Raw genomic sequence first — 23,367 nt, 5'->3', positions numbered from 1 at the left:
CCTATGTATGTGCCTCTCTGTAGAACCCTGACTAAAACAGGGATAAAGGAAGTTAGAGGTACTTTAAGAAAGAAATGTTTACAGGGGTCCGTAATGGCCTGTTCTAATTCAAGGTCAGAGCCTAGAAGACCTTAAGGAAGTATCTGAGGGGAATCAGAGTTGTGGAGTGCTAAGCAAAAGGAGGCATGGCTTCTGTCTGTGGAATCCACCATTCCGAGGGCCAGGGTCGGTCCAGCCTGCCGGTGTGGTACACCAATGTCTGTCTGGCGGGAAGAGCGAGCAGCAGTGTACCAAGAGAGGCATAAATGGGCAGCCCTGTGGCCCCAGTGACGACAGTGCAGTGACACCCTGGGCTGCTTTGAAAGGCAGCTGGGAGATGGGACACCGGGCTGGAGAACGGGTGTACGGGAGGAGCAGAGAAGTTCACAGGAAGTGGGTTGGTTCTCACTTCCCAACGAGCCCGTCCTCTCTCTGGGTTCTGGCCATGACCGGGAGCTGTGCAACCCCCCAAACTCTGTCTTCCGAAGGGCGGTCCCCAGAATGGAGTTGGGCAGCTCAGGGCGGGACACAGGCCCAGAGACTACTGCAAGAAAACACTCCACAAACATCTGTCGACCAAATCGGTGAATGGCTGAAGCCTGGAATTTACAAAATGCTTAAAAATATTACCGTCACGTATTCTCTCATTTGGTCCTTAAAAAAAAAAGCCGCAAGAGTATTGTCATGATTACTGTGCTCATTTCACCGCTGTGACAATCTGGGAGATTAAGTGACTTACTCAGAGCCACATGAACCCAAAGAGTCGGGGTTAAAACTGAAATCCAGTATCTTTTCCAGTCCCTTGTTTTCTTCCATTATACCAGTTTGGCTCTTCATTGTATTCATGAGTTAAACTCTGGTAGCACAGGCCCTTGTCACCTTACGACCTTACAATCTTCCCTCCAAGGGGAACGCCTTCCCCTCCTGTCAGCTGTCTCGCCCGCTGGCTGATGCCAAGAGAGGATGACTCAGGAGTATGTGCCTGCTCTGAGTGCGGAGAGACCCGCATGGGGGAGTTCCAGGTTCACCGCCCATGAAATCAGCAGCGGCTTACGATGCCACATCAGCTTGATGACTAAAATTCCCAGATGCAGCATTACTACCCAGTCACCACCTATTTTATTTCCAAAGCCAACCGGAACCTGGGACTGACAGGATAACTGGGAGAATTAATTCAAAACTTTTAGGAAAAATGAAGCATTGCATAGGAGTAATTATCTCAATGGCAGCTTATTGGAACTAAGGGATGAAAGAACAGCTTGTACACTGAACGCCAGCTCTGGTGCCCGGCTGTGAGCACCCACTGCGCTGGGAGAGGGCAAGTCCTAGGCTGAGTCAAGGCCAGGAAGAGGGGACATGGTGTCCATCAGCATTGTCTGCTGCTGGTTCAGGTGCACAGAGTGGGAACATCTGAACCAGGTTTGGCCTCCTGGTCCAAAGCTTGTGAAAAGAAAGGTAAAAGGAATAAAGGAGATCAACGTCATAAGCATTTTAAAAAGCAAGAATTGGACAAGGAGGTCTAAAGTGAGGCATTAACAGCAAGAGAGATTTATCACAAATAAAGCTGAGGCTCAATAAGAAAGGAGAAGTCCTCTGCAGAGGAGACTGGGAGAGGCACCTCCAAAGAACGCGACAGCAGCCAGTACCCGCGTGGCCAGGGCAGCCTGGAGGGGAGGGGAGGAGTGCAGAGGTGAGACACCCCAGGCGGTTCAGTGTTTCCTGAAGACCAGAAGCTGATGTCTCCAGGAAGGGATGGAGTCTAAGTGCAACCCCCACCCTCCAGCATCAGGCTAAAAGGGTCCTGGACCAGGAAAGTTCTGCCCGAGGCCTCTTCCACACCCTGAATCCTCCAGCCATGTCCTAGCCCCCGTCATCAAAAGAAGTTCCCTAAGATGCAGGAGGCAGAGTCTGGACAGGTAGGTCACTCTGCACAATTTTTTTTTGTCTGAGGATAAACATCTGAACACATGCACAAGAGGCCCCAGAGGAAAAGGAAGCCTCACATGCTGAGTGTGGGGTGTGCGTGCGTGCGTGCGTGCACACCAGCACGCCACTGCCCAGCCTCGCCTCTAAATGCAGACTATGCCTTTGGTAATCCCTTCTACTGCTCAGCCTCCCTCGTACACCAGCCAACCAGCAAAACACAGCTTCCATTCTGCTCAGGAATGTGCTTTCGGAAACTTAATCTAACTGCTGAGTCTGGGCCAAATGCCCCATGGCATTAACCCAAAGACAGCACCCTTTTCCCGCCTCTCCTGTCTTCCCGCTGCCTCCTCCAAGTCTGGGCGGCCTCGGTCCCGCTGCACCAGCTCCCTGCTCTCCGGGACACAGCCCCTCCACACCCGTCTCCCGATTTCCAGAACCTCTCCATCCTCCTCGTCAGGCCCAAACATTTCAGTTCTGATTCATGTCTAAATGACAAGCCAATAGTTCTTGGCTTTCAGACGAGACTCGGTTGGCTCCTGCACAAGCCCCTTCACTCACTGTGCCTTTTTGTGTTGCAACCAAACCCTTCCCTTTGTCCTCACTGCCAACTGCAGATCCCTTCAAGCGCTTGAGAAAGAGGTGGCCAGGAATTTTTTAAAAATAAAACTATAAAGTGTCTCTCCTCACACAGATACACCTTGAAGTAAAAAAGAGGGCTCCAAAATAAATCTTCTACTCTCCAACTCTCCCTTCCTCCAATCAATAAAAGGGGCCCTCTAATTAGGCCAAATGAACAGGTATGGAGTTTTTGAGCCTTCACAGACATGTGCTGACCATTTGCAGATGAACTCTCCTCCTAGATGAGCAGCATTACCCTTCAAAGGCCCAAACGTTGCTAAAAAGCACATCTTCTTTGTACCAATGAACAACCGGAAGCAACTTCATTGGCACTAGGAAAGGCGTTCACTACATTATGGTAGAGAGACTTGGGGGACATTCTAGGGTCACGAGCATCGATGATCCTGCCCTGGTGGGGTGAGGGGGCAGATGAACTAGAAAGGGGCCTGAGGGAGCCTGCTGGAGTAGTGGTTACTCAGTGTACACACGTGAGAAACGCACCAGGCCGTTCACTTAGCATTAGCACACTATGTGCTTTACTGGATGCATTTTGTACTCAGGAAAGAAAATGTAAAAATGGTCCTGTGGCCCATGAAGAATGTTTATCATACATTGTCCAGGGAAGAGAATAAGGGTACAAACTACACACTCAGTAGCATCACTACAACCGTATGAACACATGGGTATGGACACGCACCAGAAGGGTGACGGCGAAATGACAATGGCGGCTGTATGACAACGGCGGGCTTAGGAGAAACGCTGTTTTCTATTCAGTCCCAACTTTCTATAACGTGATTATAATTATAATTTAAAAATATAAAAGAGGACTATGATGGTAGGAAGTGTAGCTCCCCCGTCCTTACCCAAGTCTCCCGAGTTCCCCACCCAGCCCACAAGCACAGCTGGAGGGGAGGGCTCGGCTGTCAGCCTGACCCCCAGAGGCCCAGCAGGCAAAGACGCAGTGGGTGCCCCTTCGGCCACAAAGTGGCTCTCGTGGCCAGAGGGGCTCCGAGAAGCAGCCCGGACTCAGCCTGGCCTCCAGGGGAGACAGGCCCCCCCTTCTCCCTCCTCTGAGGAAAGGGCGGGGCTGTATCACTGTTTCCCATGCCGTGGAGTCCCTCCAGGGACCTGGGAACCGGGGGGCAGAGAAGAGTCGTCCCCCCCCCCCGCTCTCTCACTCGCCCATCTCTCGTCACTCTCCTCCCAGGACTCCCGCCTCACAGCCCAGGGGCCCCGGCTGACTTTGACAGAGGAGCACTTTGGGTCTGCTGCCCTAGGCATGACCTGCAACCTGAAGTCCAACCCCCTGGAGCTGCCCCACCAGGGGGGCGACGCGGGCGGGGACACAGAAGCCCAAAGCAAGGCTGTCAGGGAGAAGGGACGCCGCTAAGTCACAGGGGGACAAGCTCTGAAGACCTCACGGTTTAAATCCAAACACCCTTGAAGTTCCCCCACGCCCTACACTTTAGGATCCAGGCAAGGGGAGATGATTCTTAGCACCCTAACTACGGACTCAGCCTGTGAGGATGGGTGTCAGGGCTGCTCTCCAGCCTCCAGAACTCGAGTCAATCAGTCGAGTCTCATTTGATGTTTGGACAGTGGGTGGAAAACCGGGTAGCATGTGTGCCGTGCCTGGGCACCACGGCACACCAAGTGGTGATCCGACGTGAGAGTAGCACGAAGTCCTCTCCGGGCAGCCTCCTTGGGCCACACTGTCACCGACTCCCTCCCTTGTTCTCTTCTCTTCAGGCCTTTCTCACAGTTTTCTTTTCACTGAGTTCTACTGTTCATATTCCAGGCCTTCGGAATATGCTTGCCCCTCACAGGGAATGGGATGGGCAGGCTCTGTTCAGACCATACAGAGCCCCGTAAATGTTCCAGCTACAACCGCTGCGCAGAGGAGGGAGGGGACAGTGAGCACTCGGCACGACCACCTACGACCACAGTGACCACGCAGAAAGACGTGGAGGGGTCCAGCTCTGACGCCCACAGAAAATGTTCAACCAAGTCAGGTTCCTCTCTTTCTAGACACTCGTGCTGGACACTCATGTCCCCTACTCAGACAGTGGCATCACAAGGGCATGTGGCCCTCCCACCGTTGGGACCGCTGGGCAGCTACCACACTCCAATTTAAAATCCCAACGATTGGGAGCCCTTTATGGAAAGACTAACAACAAGTCCTGAAGGGTCGGGGAGAAGAGAGGGAATGGGAGAGAAGGAAGACTGCACCGTGGCACAGGGGCAAAGGGACAGCACTCACTGGCTAATGTCACAGTGGCTGGCACGCTGGCCACAGCCCCTGCAGGCATCCGGGCCACACACTGGTACCGTCCCACGGTGCGGTTGTTGAGAGCGGTGATGACGAGGGTCCCACGAGAGATGAGGACGCCCAGCGCATCATCGGAACCATTCAGTTCCTTCCCATTCAGGCGCCAGGTGGTGTCCACGCCCCGGGGCTCCACCACGCAGCCCAGGATCACCGTTCCTCCGAGCTTCTGGACGGTAGCAGGGGGCTGGACCGTCACCTGAGGGACCTCGACTGGAGGAAGGAGAAGGATACGGCAATGAAGTGACACTCTTAAGAATCCAACAATGAAACTTTCTGAGAAGCACAGCACCCAGGTAGCCATTCGGAGCTGGACAACCCAGAGCAGTTGACCTTTCTCTAAAAAACTCGACTGTGCACGGGTCCATTCAGCAAACTGTCCGTGTGCCGGGACAAGCACTCAGGCTCTGGGGTCGGACACACCTGAGTGTGAATCCCAGCCCCACGGCTCTGAGCCATGTGACTTTAGCCTTTTGGGGTCTCAGTTTCTATTCTATAAAATGGGGCTAATAATACTGTCTCGGAGGGTTGTTGTGAAGCCTAGAAACGATGCAAACTGCTTGTCATTATCTCCTCTAATAAAAGCTCAGTAAGAGGCAGTTATTATTGCTCCTCTTCCTCCTCTGGTATGTACTGGAAATGATTAAAATACCCCAAATAACCCATATGATGTTGCTGAGATCATTTCTCATCATGTACTACTAAGCGTGTCCCTGAAGGCCAGTGGGAAAGAAGCGTTCTTGGAAATGCTGAAGGAGGAGGGCTTTTGAAAGGGTTCTGGTACAACGCACAATGCTGCCATTTGACATTGGGGTGACGTGTTCCCCCGAGAGGCGCGGGCTGAGAAAGGGAGGGGGCAGCACTCACCCAGGGCGGCGAGGCAGCCCGCAGCGGCTAGGAGGAGGCAGGTGAGCACAACCTCGGGCCTCTTTCCTCCCCGAGCCGTCATCATCCACGCAGCGAGGTGTGTTAGTGTCCGAAGCCAACGTCCCATAAGCCACCAGGGTCACTCACAGAGATCCCGCAGTCCCCTGCGCCACCCTGCTGTGAGAGAAAAAAATGGCCACGGTGAGAAGGCCTGAGATGCTCACAGGGAAGCCACAAGCCTGGCCTTGTTCCCTCGCCCCCTTCTTTCCTCATCTAAAAAAGCTTCTTCTAAGTTAACCCCACACCTGGGGCTAGACCGTGATTTCAGGATGTGAGAATGCTAGAGCCCTGCCCAGGGCACCACCAGCCACAGGGCAGGGGGGCACAGGACACCGGGAGATGGTGAATGTCTGGCACAGATGCTGGAAAAAGAGGAAGCCATTGTTGCCACTGGTTTGCAGGAGGCCAGATGCCTTCGGCCACATACCACTGGTACAGGCCATGTGGACAGCGCTGCCCTCCTGCGGTGCAGCCGAATCCCTGTCTAGGGAATGTCAGTAATGAAGGAGTCCTGAGGTCTCAGAGACACATCAAAGATTTCAGGTTTTGACTGTCCCTGATCCTGTACCTGCCTCAGCCACCAGCCACCCTCTTGCTGACTGCCACAGTATTCTTTACCACAACCCTTAAAAGATTCATCAAAATTGCAGAGAGACCAGTCTGCACTGTAACACACACTTCTCCCACAGCTGAAACCAAGATCTGGCTTCCACGCTTTTCTCTGCTGTGCTTAGAGACATCGGGCCAATGAGGAGAGTGTGTCACAGCATCCTCACCGGGCAGGGAGGCAGCAGAGTGAGCTTCAGTGACAGCGAAGGCAACAAGACAACAACCCACACAGTGGATGCACAGGTGGAAATATCAACAGCAATTTCCAGGAGGGTGACATGCATTCAAAACGTTAACTCCTCTGGACCAGTTACCTAACTAGCGACTCTTTCAAAGACTTACAGTCACCACTGAAAAATCAGGAGGAGGAGTTAAGCTCCACAACTGAGTGCTGCACGGGGCTCTCTAGTCTCTGAAATTCGGGCTTACCTGCAGGATCGCTGCTGCGGATGCTGGGGATGAGGGCGGGGCTTCGGGCTCCAGCTTCCTGCTAGGGGCTCGCCTAAGCCTTTAGCTTCTCCAAGCTCCGTTGGCCCTTTGGCTTCTTACCTGGCTGCTGAGAGACGAGAGGGCCACATTCACTCTGGCCTGCGAGCACCCTCCAAACCAGGTTGAGGACCAGCCCGACGTTCAGTCCGTTGTCCAGGAAAGAGTTCCTGCCCCTCGATTTTTAACCCCTCCCGTTGCCTTGTGTCTTCAATGGCAGATACTCCTCCGCTGGCCGCTCTGGGAAAGGACAGGAGACATCTTCTATAAAAGGTGAAAGAAAAACTTGAAAGAAGCTTCTCAAAAGTTCTTCCTCGACAAGTTAACATATTTTCCTCTTAGTATAGAGAGGTTTTGCACTTTTTGGGGACAAGTCCAGTGAATCAGAGGGTCATGTTATTAGCAAAGTGAAATAAAGGAAATCTGCAAAGGATGTGAGAGCGTCTGGGAAGGGCTTAGAGGCGGGTGTTTGGCGTGGGAGTGGAACAGGCTTCTACCACCGCTGGTTTCTTGCTAAGCTCTGATGGAGGAGGTAGTCTTCTAATCTTCAGAAAACCCTGTCAGCCCCACCTCCCAGGTAAGAACATTGTGTTCCAGGGGCTAGTAACTTGCTCCGGCTCTCGGAGCTGCAGGCCTGGAATGGAACCCTTGCCGGGCTCGTTCCAAAGCTCTGGGCTTTGAACCACGATAGCAGCATTTTCACACGTTTTCTGCACCCAGTGGGTGCCTGGCAGAGTTGCACTATGGGTGCTGTAGAACAGCGAGGAACTTTAAAAGTGATTTCTAGAGAAAAAGTTCACTAACGTGTATAAATCGATACCAAAAAGCAAGCTTTTGGTGTCCTTTCAGTTTTTCAGATACTTGTTTTAACTGTGTACTTTCCCCCAAGTGAAATAACATTTATCTAAAACACTGCATGGATTACCAATTACAGGAATTTAGGGACCTTGAGTGTGCACGACACCCTCCAGTTTCCCCAAGTTCTTAAGGAGTCTGTGGACACCTGCTCCTTCCCAGCCCCAAGGAAGGAAGGAATTACAGCCTCCGCATTTACTTTGCAAGAACATTACAAACGACTGAGAGCTGGCCATCGGCAGGAGATGGCCAGCTCCAACTTCCCCCAGGAGGGCGGCTGACTGGCTGGAGCAAAAGCGAGAAAAGGAAGGAAAGGAGGGAGGGAGGAAAAGAGGGGCCTGGGAGGCAGGGAGACAGAAAATGAAGACAAAGTAATAAAGGGCGAGAAAGAAGACCAGCAGACAGAGAGACAGGAGGGCTGTTTCTTATCTGAGCACAGGGTGGCCGTAGAGGTGTTTGGGTTGTAAAGCCCACAACAGTTTTACTGAGGAAATTCAGCTCCGACCCCCTCCTGCTTAACAAGGACCCACCAAACAATTCCTGTTACTTCTGCAGCCTCGGTAATTTATAAGGTTCAAAATGGAAACAGACCCCACTGCTGCTGCCTGCCACCGTCCTGCTTTTAAAGGAGAAAAGAATGTAGTTGGGGAGGGAGGGAGAGTGAGAGGAAGCAGGTCCCCAAAGCAGGAGAAAGGAGTTGACTCATTAATTCCCACAACAAAGTTATGAGCAGGTTCCATTTAATGACCCCGAAGGACACGGTGAGGTTTCCTCCAGAGATGAGAAGTGGGACCAACATGCGGGGTCCCCGTGACTGCAACGCACCTTATGTAACAGCTGGGTGACTGGTTACCTCCTGGACCGAGTCACCCAGTGAGTTTGGTCTAGAAAGAGAATTCCATAGGTACAGATTTCTGAGCACTCTGCTTCAATGATTTAAAAAAAGAGCAAGTAAAAAAACTGGAGTACCACACGCAGTGTGACTTTGCCGCGTTGTGAAATGAACAGGTACAAGTTCAAAGCTGGGTGAAAGCATCATCAGTAAGGCCTGTCACTGTTCTCAGCAATGCAAAGTATGCCCATCTTCTTTCTCATTTCAAAGATTCTTACTTTCTTTGCATTTTCTCAGAAAAACAGGAAAGATTGAAAAAAAATAAGAAAGAAAAATGAATTCTTGACATTCATTCTTGAGGTTTAGCTTCTCGCTTTTTAAAGAGCTATTTGGACATGAAACACAAGTCCCGTCTGAAAATTCTAACTGCTGACATACATGTTCCCACTGAAATAATCACCAAGCAGACATTTTTGAGCCTTTCCAAAAACAACAACAACAGAATGCACTTCTGAGGTTGAGAATGAGCATGAGAAATTACAGCCTCCATATTTACTTTGCAAGAACATTACAAACAACTGAGAGTCGGCCATCGGCAGGAGATGGCCAGCTCCAACTTCCCCCAGGAGGGCGCTGACTGGCTGGAGCAAAAGTGAGAGAGACAAGGGCCCCGTGTCACTTGGATCACCCCGGCCCCTGCAGCTCCCTCAGAAGGGAGGCCTCCATGATCTAAAACACGAAACACACCCTTTGGATGGCCTATGACCAGTAACCAAGCAGAGCTGAATAGGAGAGTGTGTGATCTAGCAGAGAGCATAGAAAAGACTTTTAAAAAACATTCAGTGGCAAGAAACAGAGCTGGCCAATTTTCATTCCATTGGTTGGGAGGGGCTGGCCCATAAGCAAAGAAATATTTCTAACCCTCCATGACATTCTTCACATGTTCCCGATTCTGTAGAGTGAAATTCACCTGTCCCAACTATCTTCGAAGGTGGAGAGGAGGGTCCGTCACCAGTGCTGGCTGCCCCGGCCTCCAGGAAGGAGTGTCCCCACACAGGGCAGGGGCGCTGGGGGAGACAGTGGGGAAGTAAGTGAGTTTAATTCTCGGAGGGCTGAATGTGTGAGTCGAGACAGATTTAAGAGAGGGGTTGAAAAGGCCATTTTTACTTAAAACGTTGTACCCACAGACTTAATTAAAGAAAAGCATTTTTAATGAGGAGGGACCCTTAGAGAAAATAAAACAATAGCTTAGAATGTCCTAATGGATATTGAGCGTTATCAATGAGAAGAGAGAGTGATTTGTAGAAGGTCTCCCAGCTAATTAAGAAGGGAGACTTCGGGGTACAAGTCGGGTCTGACTCCGAGTCCAGTGCTCTTTCCACGGTCCTGACACTGCCTCCTGGGGTCGGGTTACCCAACCACTGGAAGCTTTTAGAACTCAGTTTGCAGTGTTTTTAAATTTACTTTCTTGTGCATAAAAATAATGTTACTTAGATCATTATCTGTTACGGAAACTTTCTGTATGGCCACTGTCACTCTTTTACCATTTTCGCCCTCATCTAGAACACTCTTGCTGTTCTTCCCACAAACTCCTCAATGAATTTCCTGCAGCGATGAAGACATTCCGTATTGGTGCTGTTCAAAATGCTAGCACTAGCTACTTGTGGCTATTAAATCCTTAAACTAACTATGGCTAATGTGCCTGAGGAACTGCCTTTTTAATTTAAATTTAAATGGCCACAGAGGGCTAGTTTTCCAGCTCTGAACTGCCTCCGCCAGAAGTGACACAGCTCAATTCCACTGGACGCCACAGTTCTAGACTAGTGTCTAGAACATCGGCCCAGACCACTCTGACGTCAGACGAGGGAGCATAACTATTGCTTTTATGTTCTTAAGTATGAGCCAGCCTCTAAACATACATCTAGCTTATTCTTTATTCAAAGTTTGTGCATGAGTCTTCTATTTAAAAACTGTGTATTTCAACTATATTACTATTGGGAAGAAAGAAAATATTACTGCAATCTACTACATACAAGTATGCAAGCCACCACTGTCCCAGAAAATGGATTCGGTCCTGAGAAGCTTCAAGCAAAACGTGGTCCTTCAGCCAGCTAGTGCTCAGCAGATACCCAGGAGCTCCTGGTTTCCCAGTCCTCTCCGCCTTTAGCCTAGGGCCATGCACTGGCACAGCCAACTAGGTGAAAGGAAGTGAGCAAGCCACGTGTCACTTCCAGACCAAGGCAGTTTAGAGCTAGAGAACCGGAGAGCTGCTTCCACTGCAGCTGCTTCTCCAGTCTGGGGGCAGCACCATCCGTGCCGGGAGAAGACAGGAACCTTTGCTGCACAAAACCACTGAAGTTTGGGGATTACCCTCCTGTAACATCTTCCTCTAAAACCTCCACGGATCACCAATTCGGTCACAAACAGGAAATGGCAAATGAGAGCCCAGCGAGGAGAGCACATTTTCAGGAAAGGTTTTCTGGACCCTGGGTTTGAAGCTGGGCCTTCTGACTGTGCACCTGTGAGGAGACAGAGGCCCTGCAGGAAAGTGGGAACACAGGAGTTTGGAGAGGGGCGCATCGAGCAATTTGGCTGCTGATACTGAGCAGGAGTCTCTAATTTTTCGGATCTTGCTCTCACGAGTAAAACATTCTGGGTCAATATCCCTTATGCATGTGAATGTGTTTATAAATGAAATGTGTGTACTGCTGAACTAAAGTGTAAAAAACTAGGTGAAAGTGAAACCATACTTGAATGGCTTGTTAATCATGGTTGTTTTGCAGTATCATTAAGCTAACACCGGGTGCCTATTTAGGATTAGGTTCATCACGAACAACATGGATGTCATCTCTTTCAAATAGTCTGCGTGAATGTTAATTATTTGGGGGACTTCTCATCATATGTGACTCCATCATCATTGTTTTTACTTCCTAATGTGGCCTGACAAGGGTCAGCTATTTTCTGTTTGCGTGTGCTTGGATTTCCGCACGCTCTGCAACCCAGTTTCTTTGTAGCAATCTCTTTAAACCACTTGTCCTTTTGTGAGAGGTAATTTAGTTAAAACTAAGTAATATAATCTGTAAATCCACTTAACAGAGAACTGGGAAGCTGAGGAGTGAACGAAAGGCCAGGAGGTCCCGCGGTCGAGACCCCCACGCAGCGGGGTGGCTGGGTGCGGCTGTGGTGCACTGCCCACGGCACGCGGACTAAGGTGCCTCTGTCACTTCCAACCTTAGACACCGGGAGAGCTTCATTTCTCTCCTAGTCCTTTTCTAGAAAGAAATCAACATTAAGAGAGCCTCTGGTATTTTCTTCCGCTGTCCCAAAGGACACTGTATTTCCCTTTTAGGAACTCGTGCCCCACTTTGGAGACCATCCTGGAAGAATTAAAGGAGGAAAGGGAGGAATACAAGGGTGGGTCCCTCAGAGGGAGACTAGCGGAAAAGTCTAAAAGGTGGGAACTACTGATGGTTTTTGAGAAGGGAATAGATAAGCAAAACCTGGGTCTGTCATTCTCAGGGAGCCCAGTATTTATAACACGCTGCTAACAAACACAGACAGGGCCCGTTTGCACTCAGGCGAGGGAGGGCCCTGCCGATGGCCGTGGGGTGGGAAGGGGGGCCTGGACACAGCCCCTTGGCTCTGGGGAATCCCCCCCCAGCCGTCACCTCTGCCTCCAAGTGAGGGGAAAGTCTAATCTCTCGATTCGCCCACTGGGCAAATCTAATCTTCCCCCACCTCCACCACTTGAGGAAGAAGTTACTGAGGAGTCTCCTTTTTTTTTTTTGTTACACATACCTCTGCCTGAAAGTAGCCTCATTTCTTTAAAGAGATTTTTTAAGAAGCCTAGAGGGGGGGGCAGGGGAACCAAAAATCTTTATTGCTAAACTGGAAAAAAAAGAACGGAGAGCAAAGGAAAACCACTTCCTTTCTTCTACACCCCTCCTCAACCCCCCACCCCTATTCCACATAAATTCAATTTGACAACCCTGCTAATTGGATAAACGCAGCTCCTACTCTCCTAGAAGGCCATTCCCTTTCCTTTCTTTTTCTTTTTTTTTTGTTTTGTTTTTGGAGGGCTCAAAACAGGGTGATTGTGCTGTTCTCTAACACGAATTCCATCTGCTTTATTTCTCTCTCCATTCATGCTCCTCTTGAATATTTATGAAGCCTCCCCTCCTGCCTTTCCATCCCACCTCCACCGCCCCCCCAAGCCTCCCCACCCTGCCTCCAGCCTCCTCCTCTCCCCTTCTCTCAGAGCGGACAAAAACCTTCCAAATGCCCCCCCTCCCTTGCTTTAGATAAACACAGGCAGTGTCAAGTGTGAGGCATAGGGGGAGGTGGGTAGGGGGTTCAACTGCCAGGCAAGCCCCCCACCCACCCCCACCCCGCCTTCAATGAGGCCCAGGGGTCTACCCTAATCTGCTGCATGCTTGCCATATGGGGGCTGTGTTGCCCCGGGAAACTCTAACAGGCAGAACGGAGCTTAATAGAGTCCGTACTCATTGTAATGCAGTGAGGCAGCTCAGGGCGCCGCTGCCCCTTCGGTGCCTTCGTTCTTCTGTTTCCCTCTTCCTTTCTGCTTTTCCTCCCTCTTTCTCTCTTTCTTCCTTTCAAAAGGACCAGGTATGCAGAGAGCAGTAACCTGCAGAGGCCTGGGCTAGCAGAAGGGTTGAATCTGGGGGTTAGGAGTGAGGAAGGTAGTGGTGGTGTTGGGCTGGGGTTCAGGCGGATGGGGATAGGCGAGAAGTGGGAGCTCCCGGGAGAGCAGAGTGGGGTGCACATTGGCTCAGGGGAGGGAGCGTGTGGCTCTGTGTGGGCAGGTGTGCCCAGCCTCGAGTCTGTGCGTCTGTGGAAGAGAGTGCGGCAGGTGGGCACGGGCCGCTGGGGAGCACAGACACTTTCGCATTTGTTCAGCCGCCTACGCAGAGCCACCCCAGCGCCACTCCACCCTAATCCCATGTCAGTGTAAGGTCACAAAGCCAATGACATCTTCCTCCCCAGGTGTCAGGCCAGTGGCCAGCTCCCAGCTCTTCAGCTGCCCTGGGAAGTCACAGGTCAGTGAAATGAAACCACTTTAGACATAAATTCCTGAGGGGGCAGAAGACCCACCAGCCTGCGGGGTTGGGGTCCTTTTCCGCCCGTGGCTGACCGGTGGCTGAGGAAGACGTGACAGCTGTGGTCTGCCCCGGCCGCGCCGCGGGCACACGGGGCCTCTGCCTGGAGAGTGGGCCGCCTGGCAGATGAAGCGTTGTCATGAGTGGATGCGCCAGAAGTGGGACTCGGGGCTCCCTGAGGTCAGGGGTGCTCCTCCCCGAACTCCGAAGGGAAAGAGGGCAGAATCTGTGCGAAGGGTGTGGGCCGCTTTTCTCCCAGCTTCTCAGGAAAAGTAAAATTGGTAACTGAGACACTAAAGAGTTCCTCAAGGAACAAAGAATCAGGTTCCTGACTTGCGAAACAAAATTATTCATTCTGTGACTGTACACATCCCAAATTTAAGATCAAGGCAGAAATAAAAGCTATAAAAACTTGCACAGACTCTTCCCGCTGAAGCACCAGCAGTACCCTGGGTGCACGACACATGTATGGCGTCTAGTACATGAATGAGGAAATCATATACACGCTCCTATAGTTTTACTACTGCTGGCCAAGGCTTGAACCTCTACCCAACTGACAACTACCATCAGGGTTCAATTGGGTGGCAGCAGCTTTAGCAGCAAGATGACACCAGTGTCCGTCCCAGAGGCCTCCTGTTAGCTGCCGTGTCCTGCGCCAAAGCCAGGCACAGGCTGAGACAGATGAAACTGCTCGACCCAAGGCAGAGCTGGTCCTTGTTGTGGTTTGGTTTTTGCCTTCCAAACGTGATGTTCTACTTCCCTTGCTTTTTACCTCACAGGGACGCATGGCAAATCTGTGGTTCCCTACGCTCACCGCAGCGGGAACCGGCTGCAGAAGAGTATATGAAAGTTCTTATAATCTCTTCGCTTCTATTTTTTATTTAGATTCTTAAGGCCCTGGATCCAAACCATCCTGCAGGAGATGGTACCATGGATTTTCAAGGGCCAAGCACAATTTCAACTCCTGGCTCTAAAACCTAAATGGTATTTTCTTATCTGAAACACCATCCAGAAACCCACCTCAGCACCCTGTCCATTTATTTACTGCATTGGCCAAAACGTTCATTAGGTTTTCTCCAAACCATGTCTCTAGTAGCACTTAGTTGTCTTTAAGTTCATTCAAAAACAATTTTGCTAGAATGTATTGTGACAGCTGTCATATCAGCCTGAATTTCAAAAAATTATTATCAAAACTGGTGAATTTTTGTGCAGCCATTTTCATATCAAAGATGGAAGAAGAGACATAACATTTTCGGAGTACTATGCTTTACTATTTCAAGAAAGGCAAAAATGCAACTGAAATGCAAAAAGATTTGTGCAATGTACGAAGAAGGTGTCAAAAGTGGTTTGTGAAGTTCCTTGGTACTACTGACATTTTGGCTAAATAATCCTTTGCTGTGGGGCTGTCTTACGCACTGGAAGATGTTCAGCAGCACCTCTGGCCTCTACCCACTAGAGGCCAATAGCAGGAGAGAGCCGACATACTCAGAATATCCAAGTCAGTAAAGTTACTGGTGAAAGTGAAAAATGTGTCTATTTTATGGAAAAAAACTAAGTAGACTTTTTTGGCCAACCCAATACATCCATTAGGAACCTATTAAAGAAGTAATAATGCCCCTTCCATGAGAACTCCAAACCAGAGCAGATGAAGACAGACGGCTGGGCAGGGTCTCACAGGACTGACAGCGCTTACCCTCCCTCCAGAAGAAACCTTCCCCTCCAACTTCTGTGTTTCTGTGCAGCCCCATTCCCATCTGTTGTGACCCCAGCATACTGCACACACTAGGAGGGCCCCACAAAGGAGTGGTGGGGACACCTGGAGCTCAACTGTGAGCCAGTGCTGCAGCAGAGCAGTGAGCGCTCCCCAGCCTTCCCTGCAGCGAGCACTTTGGTCGGTTATCTTATCACGGAAGTGCATGATGGGGTGAGAGCCAGGATGGCCAACTCTTCAAGAAGGCAGGGACAGCTACTCTGGTCTACACCAAATGCTTGCCTTTCATTTCACTGCTCAGAGAATACCCCCTCATGACCTGTTTATAAAAACACACACTCGAACTCATCTACTCTTGTCTTCCCTAAAACTATGTTGACATTCACCGCCCAATCAGCTGCGCAGACTTGGACTTGATCTTGGCTCCCGGCTCTCCCCGATTCCCCACCCCAGGATTGGGTCAGTCCTGGGGACACTGACTCTGGCACCAGCAGCCAGAGAAAGACAAGGCAAGCTGCTCATATCATCTAAAAAATCTATAGTAGCTACAATGAAAACACAAGTAAAAATAATTTTAATAATACCTTTTAACACAGTCCATCTAAAATATTATCATTTCAACACAAAATACAAAAACTGTTCATGAGGTATCTTGTGTTTTGTTTTATACTAAGTCTTCTAAATGTGGTGTTTATTTCATATTCACTACACATCCCAGTTCAGACGAGCCACATTTCAGGGGTTCGACAGCCACAGGTCCGGTGCTCTCAGACTGGCTCCCTGAACCTCCTCACCCCACCTGGTCAGCCTGTGGGTCACCGCCTGCCTTTTCTCCACAGTATCAAGCTCAACAGCAGTGAAGACTAAAAATGGGCAACTTCCCTTCATTGAGCAAGCACCTTCCACAGGGCATAATCCACAATTCATCTAATATGATGCAATTCTCGCAATGACCCTGTCAAGGTAGGCGCATGATCAATTCATTTTATAAGTGAGGAAATTAAAGCTCAGAGTGACTAGGTATTTTGTCCAAGGTCACACAGATGGTAAATCAGAGTCGGGATTTGAACCGGGTGCACTTAACTTTAAACCCCTTGTCTTTTCATTCTACCATACGCCCGTAAGTAAATTACGGCATAATAAGCGAACCATTAAGCAGCCATTAAAAATGATAATTATAAAGAAAAGTGTTTAAAAGATGTTAAGGAAAAAAACCATCGATCTCATTTTGTAAAAAGCCAGCAAGCTGTTGAGTGAGACCCAGTGAGAATATGAAACAAATAAAAAGCAGCTGATTTGAAAATGTGAAAGAATTATGAGTCATTTCCCCTCTCTTGAGGCAGCAAACCAGCTTGTTTGTTTCTCCTCCTCTGATTTCTCCTCCACTGAGTGTGATTAAATGAAGCTCCGACTCCTCCCAGGCCCTGGGTAACTGGGCTGCAGTCCACCGTCCCGTGTCTTCCTCCCACAAGCCCTGAAATCTGAACAAGTGGCATTTTCCCACCTGCCTTCCGTCTGCCAGAACCACCGTCTCCTCCTCTTTTCCTTCCATCAGGGGAACTCCGATGCTCCCGGGACTGTTCCTCACCCCAGTTCCCACAGCACTTTGCATGCCTATGTCAACGTTTCCAGCGATTTATGGATTTGATGTTGTGTCTGTTCTTATCTCTCCCCTCTTACCCCGGAATATAAGCTTCCTGAAGCCAGGATGGCCTTCCCTAGCAACGAGAAAAGCCTTGGCACGTCGTGCGGGCTCAGTCAATGTCTGATGAATTGAAGGTTCTGTTCATGTTAGAAATGTGGGCTGGCGAAGGAAGGTTAATCTGACCCATGGACATACAGGAGGGACACACACAGACACACTGTGATCAGTGGTGGAACTGGGGATTGAGGTTCTAGAAGAATAGGACTATAACCATGGCCTGTATTTTCCAAAACCAAATGGCCCCTAGTTGAGTATAGGCAGCCCTGGAGGGAAGGACCACAGTCAGGGTCCCTGCCGATGCCCCTATGGTGAGACATTTCACTCAAGGACCTTCTTTGTTTACCTTCTATGTCTTCTCCCAAAACAAGCATGTAACTAACTAAGTTTGAGACCTCTGCTGCCAGACTCCAGGCAGTGCACTCCAGGACTGTACCAGGATTAAGGATTAGGTGTGGCCTGGCGAGCATGGGCCCGAGCTTGAGATCAGGGTGGAAGGAGGCAGGCAGTGAGCGGTGGGAGACGGAGAAATGAGGAAGCTGCTGAGTGGTAAGAAAGGGTGGGTGCAGGCGTGTGGAGAGAGCGGGGAGGGTAGGACGGGTGAGAGCAGAGAGGTCAAAAAGGCAGCAACCAAATAAGTGAGCTCCTGTGTTGCAAGCCCAGTGCTGAGGGCCTCATATGCACTGTCACTTGTCATCTTTGCCACCCAGGGAGTGTTACTGTTCGCACTTTACAGACAGGGAAAGAGCTTATCAAAACCCTTCTTGATATTTCACCACATAAGGATTTGAGGACACAGTTCAATTTTTGTTAAAGACAGAGTTCTTTAACAAAAGAACTCTGTGACACCGTTGGAACTCAGCAGGATCGGGCACTCAAGCCCCCCAGCCTGGGGTTTGCGTGTGAGCTCTGCCACTTGCACCTGAGGTAGGAGGCAGCTGTGGACGAGTGACTGAAGCTGAGCCTTGGTTTACTCTCTATAAAATGAGGATGATAGCACTGTTTTGCAGAGCCCCTTATACAAGTAAAGGTTACACGTAGCAATCGTGCAATAATGTGGGGGGAAACAGGTGTCACGGAACTTTCCTAACAGCCGTTCACTTGAGGTCTCACCTCATACGGGGGCATTGCCACCTGGTGGGCTTTTACATTAACGTCCCTTGAGAACAACTCCAGACAACTTTGATATCATCTCTCTGGCTCACTGTTCCTTATAAACTGTACAAAATTAAGCAATGGCCTGGTTTTGTTGCCCTACACACATGTATCAAAAGTTCAAGAAATATTCTCTGTTGAAAAAAAGCAGTAACACCTACATCTCACACAGTGCTTTTCACAGAGGCTCACAACAGCCCGGTAGGACAGGAGCTCTGCTGAGAGCCCCGCAGTGCTCCTGAGTGTGTGGCAGGACTCGGTTCCAGTCTCTGCATTTCCACCTACACTCCTCACCATTCCTATCACTCAAGCCAAAAACCTCTCCCTCCCACCACCTCCCACCCCACTGATGTCCTCTCCACGCTCTCCTGATAGGATAATAATAATAATCATAATAATAATAATAATAATTCCACCTTAGTGCCTCTACTTGTTCAGAGAGAAAGAGGAAAGACCCTCATCCAACTGTAGGTCATTTGGGACAAGAAGCTATAAAGTTTTCTAGGAAGGGAACATACCTCTACCCGCTCTGTGACCCTCACTGCCAGTCCCAGAGAGCAGCTCACTTCCAACATCATCAGTGACACACAAAGCCGCAACAAACCCACCAGCTCTTTTCCACTCACCTGCTTCTAGTTATATGTAGCCCATGGCCAGGGCTACATCCACAGAAGTAAGCAACGAAGTGACACAGTAACTTGGTGACCAGAGGGAACAGGAGCGTCACTTCCGAGCATCCTGGTGCTCACAGTTAACAAAGCATCCAATGTAAAAGGAGTGGATTAGAGCCTGGGTGGGCAGCACAGATAAGGGACAGACACAAACCTGACCCTGACCTGCACGGCACGTAAGGCAGATCTCAACAGCCTAAGGTCCTGTCTCTCAGGACAAGGGGAAAATGACGCTATTTGACGAGTGATCTGTGTGTGAACACAAACCTTAACTGTCATAAGCAGGCTCAGGGGGAGGGGGCTGGGACACTGACCCCCGGACAGCGCACACTGAAAACATCAAGAAGAGTCAGACGTATCGTCCCGGTAGCAAGGATCTCTGTCTGCAGCACACACACGACAGAAGGAAAGGCATTTGCGCTGGACCATCCAGAAACGGGACAGGCGCCTGCACTGTGCAGAGGGCAGAGGGGATACGGAGAAAAACGAGGCACAGTCTCCCATCCTCGGAGAACCTGGAACCTAGTCAACGTTTAGCTTTGACAAGATCTTTTTATTACACCAGAATTAAAATGCAGCGTGGCCTCAAGAACAGATCAGAGTCAGAGATAACTGCAGATTTTACCAAGTACAGGCAAGAAACCAGACCGCTAGCAAAGGCATCAGAGCATGACAAAAGAAATGTGTCACACACTTGAGCACACTCACAGGTGCACACTCGGGCCCTGCTCAACATAGCCCCTTCCTCCAGCATAGCCCCTTCACAAGTCCTAAAAGAATTCCCCTTTCTATCACCCATGTTCATTCCTAGCAAAGTCCGGGAACTTCATCACAGCGCACAGCTGAGGCAGGAAAAAGGCTTGGAGCTAGTGGAAGCCTATGGGGACTGCTTAGACCTCAGCTTTGTCACTGTCACTTCTCACTATATAGTAACTTATTGGTTTACAAGTCTCTCTCCTGGATACCTAGCGGAAACTCATAGTAGATACTACCTTCAAAATAATTTCCAAGCCTAACTCTATCTGGTCTTTGAAGTTTGGATCATGAACTCCACGGGTACTTCTACTGCAAAGCAGAACTTGAGCAGAAGGTGATGTGTCTTCTAGCTCCACTCCTCTCTCCCTCCAAGATCTGGCTCGGGTCCTTATTCAGGGGAGAGGGCAGGCAGGCCTGCTGCAGCACCCAAGCGTGAGGTGGGCAGGGAAGGAGAATGAGAAGAGAAGTAGGCACCAAGAAAACGGGCTTCTTTCGGCAGGCAGGCCCTCCCCGCACCTGCTCTCCGGGAGGCAGTGGTCAGGGCCCAGCTCCTGCCCCCCGAGAGTCCTGCGCTTGCCCCGTGGAAGCACAGATTATTTACAGTTCACGGAACTGCTAGGCCAAAGACTTCAGGAGTCAGGGATGGCAGTGGACGCGATCGGCTCTAACACAGTTCTGAGTAATTTGGCCAACACTTGTTGAGTGAACGAATGAAGACCTGAGACACAATGGTGGAGGTCATGGCAGAGAAGAGAGAGAACTATAGTCATATAGTCAAGCGAGAGCTTTCTCTTAGTACAAGAGGGGCATTTTGGACGTGTTAGGGGTTACAAGGCTTATTGTGATGGACTCTGTTAGGTAACATAATGACCAACTCGAGTTAAGCTGTCATCTGCAGCCGTTTTCTGTGCCTCTTCCTCAGGGTGACTGAGCTACTGATGGCACCAGGTACACCCCGCTCTCCATGTGACTCAAAACCACCTCGGGTTCTGCAGCTCGGGATGAACGGAGATCAGGCTGCTGCTTCCTGGCCTGTCTGGTTCTGGGGATGATTCCAGCAAATGTCAGGCAAAACTGCCTCCAACCCCAATACATGCGTGCACACGCACACACACACACCACCCCCGACAGGCTCATGCATGCTGGCAAAAAACTGAAGCATTCAAATGAAAAGCTAAGCCTTGAGGTAAAATGACTGAAGAGCTAAAGACGGCGGACCAGAAGCAACCATCTTTAGCTGGTGTCTGACTGCACTGTGACAGGGACGACTTCGGTCCTACACGGTCCCGCAAGGAACAAACCCTCGCCCTAAACTTGAGTGGAGCTGCTTTGATGGAGGACGATAAAATCTGTCTCCCACAGGGATGTTGAAGGAAAGACAGATTACAGCAGCGAATCATCTACAGCAGTGATTTTCAACCTTTTCCACCTCGTGGCATATAAACAAATTATAAGATTCTGGAAGACACCAAAAACTATATATTTTTGCCAATCTGACAAAAATACGTGTAATGTTGACTCATTCATACTAGAGGGCTATTGTTGCGTGGGCTGTTGTCATTTTTTTCTTTTGACAGTCTAAGGGAAAAGAGGTCAGTGCCCCCAGGTATGGCGGTATTACCTGTCAGGTGTTGCGTGTTTTAAAAATCCTTGCGGGGCACCGGCGGAACCCGCTGATCTACACCAACGACTGGTACAGCACAGTCGTTGTTCAGTAAACGAGAGCAGCTCATTGAGTTTGAATAGCTCTCTTTAGGGTAACTTTTAGGAGCACTGTATCTTCATTAGCGTGACCTTGCTGTAGATTCATCCTCAGTATTTCAACAAAAGAGATAAGAGAACAGGCAACACCTCGGGGCCAGACACCCCAACCTGGGCACTCCAGCCTCCCCAGACTCCCCGCTCAGGCCCGTGCTCTCACTCCGCCTAAGACACAGACACGCGCACGCGCAAGGCCATGCATACGTGTGCTCACAGGGATCAACTCCGGCTCCAGCTGCTAAGTGTGCTTTAGAATCCTGACAGTTTACTTTCTTTCCCATCTGACCTCATACAAACACACTTTCTTCACCACCTCCCTGACCCCAGAATATACACATTCTGTCCCCAGCCCCCCCAAGCTTTCTCAATTACAAAGCTCTTTTAAACCAACTAAAACTTAAAATAAATACCAATTTGAAACCTGAAGCATGCTCCAGTCTGTCAATCCCTGCCTTCTGCTGGAAGCCCCCAAATCCTGTTAGCTGCCCCCAACTCGAGAAGCACCGTGGCCTTGGTGCGAGGCTGGCACAGGCAGAGAAAACAAACACGCGGCATCTTGCCAGCTGGGTCAGGCACCGCTATTTTTAGCAGAGCAAAGTGTGGGGACTTGGAAAGACCTGGGGAGGAGGGTCAGGAGCAGAGGGGTGGGGATAACCCCAGCCTGCAGCTGCAGAGGTTCCCTGCGGAGGCTCTGCCTCTCCCAGGCGCAGCCCGTCCCGCAGTCCGTCCCGGCGCGGCCAACACCAGCACTGGGCTGCGGGGAAGCAAGTCTTCGAGGCCAGAGCGCCTGCCATCTAGCTCGTTACTGTAGCCCCGACATCTGTCCTATCACGGTGCTTAGCACATAGTAGGAATGCAAGAAGTATTGGTTGATTAAATGAATACATGAGCTTTTTTTTCTGCCTACCCCACGAGGTTGCAGATGGAGAAGCGGCAGTAGGTGGAAGGGTGATCAGTGGGGAATGCCTACAACAGTGCTTCTGAAAATCCGTGGATGTTAAAATGTGCTAGCAAAAATAATTTAAGGAAATGCCCTGTTAAGAAAAGCCAATTAGGCTTATTTACAGCAGGCCTTTTCAGAGCCTTTAATATGCTAATCGTGAATCACCGAGGGGGGAGGGCAGAATGTGCAGTGAAGCCTGAATCATGTAACCGCAGGCCTGGAGTTCAAGACCACAGGCCTGGACTTCACCACCGCACTGCTCTTTTCTCCCGGAGGACCATTACTGAGGGGAATTTCGTCAAATACACTTTGGGAAATGTGGGTCTGAGAGGTTCCTGGAGCGTATCCCAAAAGCAATTTGTAAAGCAACACAAATCCCATTTCTGCAAATAAAAAATGACACAGAAATATGTGGTACGTAGTTCTTTGGACTGTCACAGGAAAATATCAAGAAACAAATGTTAACAACAATTATATCTGAGGATTAGGAGATTTGCACTTTTTACATTAAACACTTCAGAAATGTTCAGTGGGGTATGCTACCACTTTCGTCATTAAAAAGGCAAAATTTTTTAAAAGCTACTCCCAAATATCATGATGTCATCACACAGTATTTTAACTTCCCATGGGTGTGGAGGTGTTATTTCCCAATGACCCCTGAGCCAAAACATGTCACCCTTTGTCCACTGTCCCACCTAAATATTTTCCTGTGTCTCTCCCCAGCACCCCACTCCTCAGGCTTATAAAGGATTCCTCCCCTAATTCCAGGGTTTTGTGGTTTACACACAATAGGATCAACTGTTTGGGGGAAAATATGAAAACATTTAATATTCTGTTACTAGCCTTCACGAATCAAGGTTATTGCTTTTTTTAGTAAGATGTATGAAATATCCATCCAGCACTTCGTTTGCTGAAATGATCATGTTGCGTATG

The 23,367-nt window shown here is 49.7% G+C and overlaps 1 protein-coding gene across 8 annotated transcripts in view; it reads right to left on the bottom strand.

Moving 5' to 3' along the window:
- Positions 1-23,367, bottom strand: part of BOC (BOC cell adhesion associated, oncogene regulated) — a 70,314-nt gene that overhangs the window by 28,574 nt on the left and 18,373 nt on the right. For 5 of the 8 annotated variants that reach the window (XM_037136896.2, XM_037136901.2, XM_037136902.2 and 2 more), the window contains 3 exons: positions 6,995-7,171; positions 5,777-5,953; positions 4,844-5,122 (listed from right to left, as the gene is read on the bottom strand). In XM_037136896.2, coding sequence (XP_036992791.2) covers positions 4,844-5,122; positions 5,777-5,903 — 406 coding nt within the window. In that variant the 5' untranslated portion in view covers positions 5,904-5,953; positions 6,995-7,171. The other 3 variants (XM_037136897.2, XM_037136900.2, XM_053663127.1) reach the window with 3 other exon arrangements.

This window comes from Artibeus jamaicensis, unplaced genomic scaffold (assembly GCF_021234435.1).
Source record: "Artibeus jamaicensis isolate MK-2021 breed Jamaican fruit bat unplaced genomic scaffold, CSHL_Jam_final contig_3126, whole genome shotgun sequence".
Taxonomy (NCBI): Eukaryota; Metazoa; Chordata; class Mammalia; order Chiroptera; family Phyllostomidae; genus Artibeus; species Artibeus jamaicensis.
The sequence above is the reverse complement of the archived record's forward strand: the minus strand, read 5'-3'. Positions and strand labels throughout refer to the sequence as shown.